This window comes from Helicoverpa zea, chromosome 19, assembly GCF_022581195.2.
Source record: "Helicoverpa zea isolate HzStark_Cry1AcR chromosome 19, ilHelZeax1.1, whole genome shotgun sequence".
NCBI lineage: Eukaryota > Metazoa > Arthropoda > Insecta > Lepidoptera > Noctuidae > Helicoverpa > Helicoverpa zea.
The window spans coordinates 9,370,351-9,380,772 of NC_061470.1; the positions used below are offsets into that span (position 1 = coordinate 9,370,351).

A 10,422-nucleotide genomic window follows, 5' to 3' on the forward strand; every position below is an offset into this window, starting at 1 on the left:
GACTAATGAGTGTGATCACGCAATCCCTAGCCGGCACGTGTGTAGAGTCTGTCAGTGTCAAATCCAATCGCTGTCATAAAATTCACAACAAAAAGTGATTGAGAAACCGGAGAAAGCGGGAGAAAGAATTTAATATTAATTTCATAAGATAAATATCAATCAATATGTCTTCAGAAGAGTCTTTTAATAAAGGTGCCGCTGAAGCAATAGTAGGATTTCTTAAATCCAATGTGTCGAAATCAGGGCAACAGAATTTAGACGCGGAATTAAAGAAAGTTTTTGTTCTTGCGAAGAAGCGAGGAAAATCTCAAAAAAGAAAACCTAACAAGAAGAAAGTCCGTTGCCTTACAAGAGTTGAGAAGAGATCATTAGGTTTTTACAATATACCACGGAATGAAGTGAAATACAACGATGTTGTACCTCTGAATGAAATCTGGCAAAACTATATGAAAGATTTGCTAGAGTTAGACAAACCAGTTCCAGATTATACGAGCAAAGCGTGGGAGACCTTCACTCAAACTCTATTCAAAGCAGATTTTCATGGAAGCATTTTAAATGTAGTCAGATCAAAATGTCCAAGTTATGTTGGTAAATGTGGTATTTGTATTATGGATACAAGAAACACTTTCAAAATTGTTTCTAAAGATAACATAACAACTACTATTCCTAAGAGAGAGTGTGTTTTTGAAATGCATCTGGGTACACAGAAAGTTACACTGTTTGGTAAACACTTGTGTGTGCGCCCTGCAGAAAGATCTACTAAGAAAATAAAGGGTCATATTCATCCAGACTTATAAAATCATTGTTTTAATTTGAATTATCCTTTTTATACTATAACATCAACATTATTTTCTATTTCAGTCTTAATTTGTTTATTAAACATTGAACCAGAACACCATATGACCAAAATCAGTATCAATAGGAGAGAGATGTCTCTGATCATAAAGTTCTGGGCAAAAATTCATCAGGTACATTGTGTCTTTTATAAACAAACCGTTTTTAAAAAATTATATAACTTAGTTCTAGTTAAAAGTCAATATTGTTTTGTATGATTACAAGAACTTTTATTCACGCATGTGATGCATGTTTATCTGCGCCAGTCTCCAACATCTACAGATGAGTGAGACAATAAAGAATTATGAATAATATTAAAGTATTAATGCAATATGAATTAAAAACTATTGCAAATATTGTGTCATTAAATTGTAAATTTTGTAAACCAAAAGGCCAGGATCATAGATATAATATTACTAAACAAGATTGCGCACGCTCAAAATATATATTTACGAAAATGAACTCTATTCTAACGCAATAAGGTACTAAATTGGTTGCATAATACACAGAGGCAAATCCGAGCCGAGAGGGATAGTTCGAACGGAGGCTATCTGTCTCTTTCTAACACCTTGCCAGCATAAAAAAATGTTGTGATCAAAAGTTTTGTCTTCCCAAAAAACAATTGAATCACTTATATATTTATCTTATTTTAACAATTGTAAGTCAACAAATTAATAACAATCGCATTAATTTATTCGTATTTATTATTAAACCATTAACAACATAAATTTTTATTTTGCTTTTTTTTATTTTCTAGCGGTAACCCTGAACATTCTTGGCGCGTAATCAGCATTTAAAATTTTGTTTATATTTTTTTGTATTAAATCAATTTAAACTATTAAAATGGTGAAAAGGTGTTGCGTTTCTACTTGCAAAAGTGAATCCTATGGTGGTTGCAATATATCGTTCCACAGGTTAGCTAATAATAACATTTTCGTAAATCAAACAACTAGGGTGCCCATGAATTCTTGTAATGAGTCAAAATAAGGGTGATGGATTTTAAAACTGTTGTACTATTGTTATAGCTTCCCAAAAAATGAAGGAAGGCGACATAAACGGCTCAGCAGTCTATGTGTGAAGCAAAAATACAAAATAAAACAGTCTTCACTTCGAATCTTCCTGCTTTTATATATTAGTATTAAATTCTTGACCGTTATTTGAAGCTTACTAGTTTGAGATAGGCACCTACGTGTTTTCCGCTTTTATCTCTGTCCTTTTCTACCCCATATCTTGCATCTCTCTCGCACACCGACCAGTTTCACTCCCCACCAGGCAGGAGGCGACGAGTGTTCTCGGCGGCCACAGTTCGTCATTGGCGTCTTGTTTTCCGCCCGAGAAGGTTGGTCTAACCAACCGCTGTAGTATTTCGTTGAAAAATAAACTCAGTGCTCTCGCAGAACACAGGTGAGTTTATAATATTTTATACAATTTGTTAACGGTTTTACCGTTCGATATTCGATTTTGCGAAATCAAGTGTTAATATTTTGTACATCTACCCCTTTTTTGTCACGAGTTTCTTCCGTGTACTTTTTTTTTCAGTAATTTGTTTTCAGAATGAGTGACTTATAAAGCAAATACGGATGCGGTAAATAATAAAGCTACCACAGCCCGTGCACGTGACTATGGAAAAGAAAGCAAGCCCGAAGTTCCTAAGGCACCTGTGGCCCTAGTTCAATCCTGCAAGGCGTTCAACTTTTTGACAAAAAAGAATGGTGTGAGGTGCGGTCCAACCAGCATCTCCTTAGTTCGGACTGGTCACTACCGCACTTGAAGAGGGCTGGTGGTGTCAAGAAAGCTTTTCGGCCTTGAAAGACTTGGTACGCTCCCCTCGGACTGCCAGTAAGTCTGTTAGCCACCCCCCATGGGGGTCGGCTCATTATCACGGCGTGTGATGGTTTTCGGCCTTGAAAGACTTGGTACGCTCCCCTCGGACTGCCAGTAAGTCTGTTAGCCACCCCCCGTAGGGGTCGGCTCATTATCACGGCGTGTGATGGTTTTCGGCCTTGAAAGACTTGGTACGCTCCGCCTAGGACTGCCAGTAAGTATACTAGCCACCCCCCGCAGGGGTCGGTTCATTATCACGGACCCGCGCAGGGTACCAATCTTGCATTTTGCGAGTCGCAGCATCATTACAAAGCAGGGACCAGTAAGTATACTAGCCACCCCCCGCAGGGGTCGGTTCATTATCACGGACCCGCGCAGGGTACCAATCTTGCATGTTGCGAGTAGCAGCATCATTACAAAGCAGGGACCAGTAAGTATGCTAGCCATCCCCCGCAGGGGTCGGCTCATTATCACGGACCCTCGCAGGGTACCAATCATGCATGTTGCGGGTCGTACCATCATTGCAATCTACCCTCGCAGGGTGGCTTTTTGGATCGACTTTCGAAGAGTCGCCATTATAACCTTCCCTCGAAGGGAAATGGTAATCACACTCACGCTGAATGGCGCGTGACGCAAAACTCTAAAAGCTCCCTTGGGATATCACGAGTAAATTACAATAGGAACCATGTCCAACAGAGGAAACAGAAAGCGTCCAGGACCGCAGGCGGACTTTGATGCGTCCAACAAGGCACGTAAGTTATGACTTTCCAGGCGGGTTGCCTAACATTATATCAAGACCAATGGAAAGAAATGGGAGCTCCGCCTTTCTTGTTAAAAATAATAACTGGGTATCGCATACCATTGGCCAAAAGCTACCTTTGATAGATAATGCCAGATTTGACCAGAGAGTCCAAAGAGATGGATGTCGTCCTATCCCAAATGATAAAACAAAAAGTTCTATTGATAGCTGCAAATTCTGCCAGCTTTCTTTCCAATATGTTTCTTGTGCCCAAAAGGCGACGGAAAGAACCGTCCAATACTCAATCTCAAGGTTCTCAACAAGTTCATAATTACGGAACCCTTCAGTTTAATAAATGTTTTTCGGGCGCTAGAGTTTCTTCAGAAAGACGAATGGCTGTGCAAGTGGATCTCGCCCAGGCTTACTTCTACCTTCCGGTAGCCGAAGGTCACAGATATGTTCTTCGACTAGTATACAGAAGAAGACTGCTTCAGATTACGTGCCTACCATTTGGCTTAAGCACGGCACCCAAGACCTTCGCCACAGTGACCAATTTGGGTGGCTCAAACTTTGAAAACTCAAGGGTTACTCATAATTGTGTATCTCGATTTTCTGGTGGCTCACCAAGATATATTTGCCTACTTTGGGATCATTTGCACCATGTTTTGGATGGCAAGTGAATAAATCGCAAGCATTATCAACAAGATAATGACAAAACGCACTACGTGACAAACAGCACGACAAACTTAGAAGACCTGCATAGCTTGATAGGACTTTTAAACTTCGCAAGTTTTCGTTGTTCCATACGGCAGACTGCATTACCGGGCTCTCCTCACTTTCCTCAATGCAGTGTTGAACAGCAATCTATACCTACCCTATTCATGGAACCGTGAGCCAAACGGTGAACAAACCATAAAAAGGGTTCTTATAAGTCACGATTGAAGTAATGATCATATTTTATAAAAATAACTACGAAAGTAATATACTGACAACATTAGAAATGATATTTTAGAACGATGTCTGTGGAACTTATGCAATCTTTTCAAACTTAATTGAAATCAAATATGTATAATAAATGCCGTAAATTATTTTCTTAATTTTAATGAAATATGTAGTAAATCGTTTACATGTAAAATGAACCTAGAAGTCTTGACTGTCATACATAGAACCCTACTTAATTGAAGACCACAGATACTAAGAACATTTTACATAAAAATGTGACGTTTTTGTCATCGGTCGGGTTATACCCACCATTTTGAAAAAGTGTCATTCTTTGGTTACATTGTGGGCTCACGGCTCGGTGAATGGAGTATAGCAATGTTGAACCTACCAGCAGATACCTTAGCAGATCTAAAGTGGTGGCTGGTCAGCTGCCACCAAACCTTGGATATTCATTCGCCACTTCCCTGTTACCTTATAACCACGGACGCCTCCGATGTAGGATGGGGGCACAACTGAACGGAACTCCCGTAATGGGTTCATGGAACGAGAGAGAAAAAGGCTTTCACTGCGATCTGAGAGATGCTTGCAGTATTAACTGGAAAATCACGGCAAGTTGCTAAAGAGATCAACAACCATTTTTCAATGCAGAAATGGGACTGTGGTGTCATATCTAAGAAATCAAGGTGGCACCCGATCAAGGAGCCTACCGAACTTGACGTACAGAGTATTCAGTTATCTTGAGCTGTATCAAATCTATCACGTCGTGAATCATATACCAGCCCTATTCAACAGTCAGGCAGACCATCTCTCCCGACACAAACCTCCACCGGAGTGGCATCTTGTATCAGCAGTGGACCTATTTGCCTCGAAGCGAGCCCAGGGACACATAGTTGTGTACTATGTGCCCCTAGATCTGAAGGACCCGAAAGCGGGGTTCCACGATGCATTTTTCTCAAGTTTTGACTTACCCGCTAGCATGGGTATTACCGCCACCTTACCTTATACCGTAGGTCCTCAGTCATCTCAATTCAGGAACGGGAGTTAATCTCATAGTAGTTCCTTCGGTGGCACCAGGTATTTTGGCGAGCAGATTCCCGAAGTCCCGATCATTAGCAGTACCCTACACACTGATGAACCTCGAGCAGAAACCGATAGACACAGCAACGGGGATACCCCCTGCCAAGGTCAAGGAAATGGGGGGGGAGGGGTGGAGGGACAAGGAGTCTCTCCGACTGAAGTCTTCTTCAATCCACACTTATCAATCAGCTTGGAGTCGATGGTTAAATTGGGGCGAAAAGTATGAAATTGGATCCTATGAATCCTTGAATCCCTATTTGGACCTATACTTACCCAATTTTTAGCGGACTTACACATAGTAAATAAACTAGCATACAATACTATTTTATTACACAAGTCAGTTATAGCTACACTATGCAATGCAGAAACCACTCTAGAGCTAGGTTCACACGTTCTAGTCGGACACATTTTAAAATCAATAGCGCTGAGCAAACCTGTTCCCCGGGAAGCCGTCCATCTGGAATATTGACCAATTGGTAACCTACTTAAGTGCAGTAAACGTAGACGAGAATAATCCATTTGCAACTTTCAGGCACACTGCTGCTCTTTCTTTTGCTAGCTTGTTTCGGAAAGGCGAGTCCATGATCTTTCCTTGCTTGCAATAGACCCAGAACATTTCAAAAACAACAAAGATAATTTAATCTTATGGCCAGTCTTTGGCTCTAAGACCGACAGTTCTAGTCATAGGCAGTCGGGTTGTTGTTTGATGGATAATCAGGAAAATATAAATCTAAGTCCAGTGTATTGGGTCAGAAAGACTAAAGCCTTGTTAGAAGATAGACGGACATCGGCTAATTCCTTAAATTTATTTATATCCGTTAGAGGCCAACCAAAGGCAGGCACCCGAACGATGATACGGGTGGATTAAGACATTGTTAAAAGGGGCAGGAATAACTACAACCCCAGGAAGCTTCCACTCGGCGGTAGCGTCAAAATCTGTGTTGACAATATACCTTTGGACGATATATTAGCAAAGGGTAATTGGCGATCAGGCAATACATTTGCCCATTTTTACAGAAGGGAAAGATACCCACTAAATAGAAGTAGCAAGTTATCTCGATTATTTAATTAATCCAGCTGATTAATGTCTATATTTTTGTTACTATTGTTATTAAGAAGTATCGCAATGTTTTTGTTAATTACTATTAGAAAATGAAATCAATTTTTGCTTTTGTTCTTGCATCTCTCTTTTAATTTTTATTACTCATCCTTCGAGCCCCTTTCCCAACTATGTTGGGGTCGGCTTCCAGTCTAACAGGATGTAGCTGAGTACCAGTACCAGTTAACTTTGATTACATTAGTATTCCAGGACGCAATACACATACTTACATGTGATTACTCGTGTACCTAAGTACCTATTTACATACACAATTTCATTGTGCTTTTGCTCACATTGGCGTCCACTTCCACCAGGCGATAACAAACACGTCTCAAACTAGTAAGCTTCAAATAACGGTCAAGAATTTAATAGCAGCGTTTTACCTGAAATAAAACGCATATTAAATACTTACCTTATTTGAAGCTTACATTTTAATTTCTGCCTGGTGTTTTCGACTCAATGACGAACTGTGGCCGCCGAGAACACTCGTCGCCTCCTGCCTGGTGGGGAGTGAAACTGGTCGGTGTGCGAGAGAGATGCAAGATATGGGGTAGAAAAGGACAGAGATAAAAGCGGAAAACACGTAGGTGCCTATCTCAAACTAGTAAGCTTCAAATAAGGTAAGTATTTAATATGCGTTTTATTTCAGGTAAAACGCTGCTATTTTAAGGTCACAAACTGCGTAAGTTTAAATATCAATACCAATCTGTGTTTAATAACACCGGTCTACAGCATTTTTGCGCACGGGATATACATACCTTATTTTTATTGCTAATGCACCTAGAAATAAGAATAAGAACAAAAAAATGCTTTGAATTTGCTTTTATGTGTAAAAAATTGAAAAAATCACATTAATGACAATACGTAAAAAATTGACATAGAGATAATTTATTAAAGCATACAGAACATTTATTTATGAATAATTCTTACAATATGAGTTTTAAAATGGAGTAAATCGAAAAGTAAAACTGTTCTTTTTTAAATATTTAATTTAAAAATGAACAGATTTACTTTTCCTGGCATGTTCAAAAGAAGTTTCTCTTATTAACCCCCAAATATAGTTACATGACACATGTGGGGCCCATTTCTTGTCTTGATTTTTAACAGGTAGATGGAAGTAAGCTTAATATGCCTCGCAAATCTTTAAATTTGTACTTAAATCGTATTTTTTCTCCCTTACTTTAATAAATTCGCCACAAATATAGCAAAACGAGTCAGCGTCTCGTCTACAAGTTCTCGAAGCCATTTTGTACAGGTTAATACAGCGAAAACAAATATGAAACACGTTATTCCTATGTAATATGCAAGCACATACTGTCGTGCACGATGAGCGACGCAAGAAACACTACCCCCCCGCCCTCTTACCTCTCCTTCGACAGCGGTAGCGTGCAAAGACGCGACATTAATTCGGCGCGAAAATCAAAAATGATCAAATCGCTATAACATCTTAAAAAGCAAATATTTTCGATTTGTAATCGCACTTTTTTATATATCTTGGCTTATATAATCAGAGTAAATTAAGTAAAAGCCATGCGCAAAAAATAAAAAAAAAATTGTTGACCGGTGTAATCTTAGCAAATTCGGATTTGTCTCACATAGCTTAATCTCATAGTCACCCTATTAGAAAGGGACGGACGGCCTCCGTACTAACTGTTTCACTCGGCTCGTTTTTTGGGTAAAGATGCGCAGTCCTGTTTACTAATATTATGTCTATGGCCAGGATTCACTACAAAAAAGTGAAACTGACAATGACAGTTATGACAAATGTCGCTCGAAATGTCTGATGAGATGTCATTCGGCGTTCTAATTGTAATCAGCTTACGTACGTCCGAAAAAACTAAATAATCGACCTATTCTTATAAACAAATAATATAAATCATCTTTTTATAAATATAACAGTTAATTTACTTTAAAAAGCCATGGATAAAACAAAGGACGAGCCAGTCATTCTCGCCCACGAGTGTTATGTAAAAAAGGATTACACGGGAGCATTACAACACCTCAATGAATTGGAAAATCTGGTTGGAACCAGCAATAAACGAGTGCAGCATAACAAAGCCGTGGTGGAGTTCATGATCAGTGATATGAAAAACGTGGATAAGTTAAAGAAAGCCATCGCACAGTTAACTGGACTCACGTTTCCGGACATCGAAACAAAAGACCTAAGCTCACCGTTCTTGCTATACAATTATGCTGTTTTATTATACCACTCGAGGTACTACTATCAATGTACTGTCTTATTGGAGAGATTACTCGCTTGTAAGAATGTGAAAGACAACAAATTATTTCAGCAAATTGTCTTATTATTGCTTGAATCTACTCTCTGCAGAAGAACTTACGAAAAAACATTGGAAATAGCAAAGACTCACGGTGACCCTCTGAAATCAAATAACGAAGTCAGTGACCTGTTTGAAAGACTTGTTAGTAGAGCTCAGTTACTATTAGGACAGAAAATTAAGTTAAATCTAAAGCCAGACTCCATAGAAAATGTATTTATTATAGCTCAACAGCAATATCTGAATGGTGATGTGAAAGAAGCAGCTACTACACTAGGCCAATACAAAACACTTAAGTATAATTATGATCTGAAAACTCAGGGCGAAGACATCTGGGCAGCCATCAATAATAACCTTGGTGTTATATATTTATCAATTAAGAAACCATTTCTAGCATCAAAATACTTCCAGCATGCAGTCAAAGAGCACTTCAAGGCAATGGAATGTGAGGACAGTGAAAAGTTAATAGCATGTAGAGACAGACCTCTGTATGTGTTCAACCTGGGCCTGGCGTTACTGGCTGCCAACAACTCAGAAGGTGCATTTGAGTGTCTGGTAGAAGCAGCTCGCCACTATCCAAACAACCCTCGTATCTGGCTTCACTTGGCAGAATGTTGTGTAAAGAAATGTTGCAGTGATGAAGCTCAACAGTATACAGTAAAGAAACTTGGCAGTGGTCCACACACACGCATCTTATTGTCAAAGGAAGGAAAAGACAAATATTCAACCTCTGGAGAATCATTTGCTATCCCATCTTTATCTTTAGAATTTGCCGCATTATGTTTAAGGAATGCAATAACTTTACTGCCAAATCAGGAAGCCCCCCCTGATGCCACCACACCTATCATTCAGGCACCTCCCGGGCCACCAATCAACTGGAAACAGAGGTGTGAACTCAAGAACTCCACATTTGTGCTCCAGAGTTATGTGCTACTACATCTACAGGACCCACTGTCTGCCTTGATGAGTGCTAATGAGTTATTGAGTCAGCCAGAGGCCTCAAGCAGCCACAAGGCTTGGGCACACATATATGCAGCAGAAGCTCTCATAAACTTGGACCGAATAGCAGATGCAGTGGAACACTTACACCCACCTATGATCCACGACTTAGTGTCAGTGTTGCCATATCAGATGAGAGACATGATTGCAGTCAGTGTTTGGGCGAAGGCTGCAGTCTGTCATATTTTAAGAGGCGATTTAGTCACAGCCAGAAAAATACTTTTGCAAATAAATTCGCCACGAGTATTGCCATTGCAGATGTATTTAGAGATATGTACAGGGAACATAGAGAATTGTCATACATTACTAAGGAAACTTAGATTTACTAACTTATCACAATGAATTGTTTATTTTGTAATAAAACATATACTCCAAAAGTTTTTTGTCTGTTTTTTTATTTTACCAATATTAAAATAATTTTATGAAACAAGGATCAATTCGTTCTTATCAGAAGCGCATCTTAAGAATTGTCGCTCATATGAAATTTATATCATTAATTCATAGTTTGATTTTATCCCAAAATGTAAATAAATAAAGATATTGGCAACAAAACGGAAACCAAGCTGCCAATTTAGTTGTTTGTCATTCATTTCATTCAGTCAGTCAATCGAGCGAACTTGATGCATGCATGA

The 10,422-nt window shown here is 39.2% G+C and overlaps 2 protein-coding genes across 2 annotated transcripts; both read left to right on the top strand.

Annotated features, from left to right (window-relative positions):
- The first annotated feature begins 48 nt into the window (after positions 1–48).
- LOC124639283 (ribonuclease P protein subunit p29) lies at positions 49–799 on the top strand. The gene has a single exon (XM_047176550.1). The coding sequence runs from the start codon at positions 165–167 to the stop codon at positions 795–797; it is 633 nt and encodes a 210-aa protein (XP_047032506.1). The 5' UTR covers positions 49–164; the 3' UTR covers positions 798–799.
- Positions 800–8,283: 7,484 nt separating this feature from the next.
- On the top strand, positions 8,284–10,167 carry LOC124639758 (CCR4-NOT transcription complex subunit 10). The gene has a single exon (XM_047177225.1). The coding sequence runs from the start codon at positions 8,435–8,437 to the stop codon at positions 10,130–10,132; it is 1,698 nt and encodes a 565-aa protein (XP_047033181.1). The 5' UTR covers positions 8,284–8,434; the 3' UTR covers positions 10,133–10,167.
- The last annotated feature ends 255 nt before the right edge of the window (positions 10,168–10,422 follow it).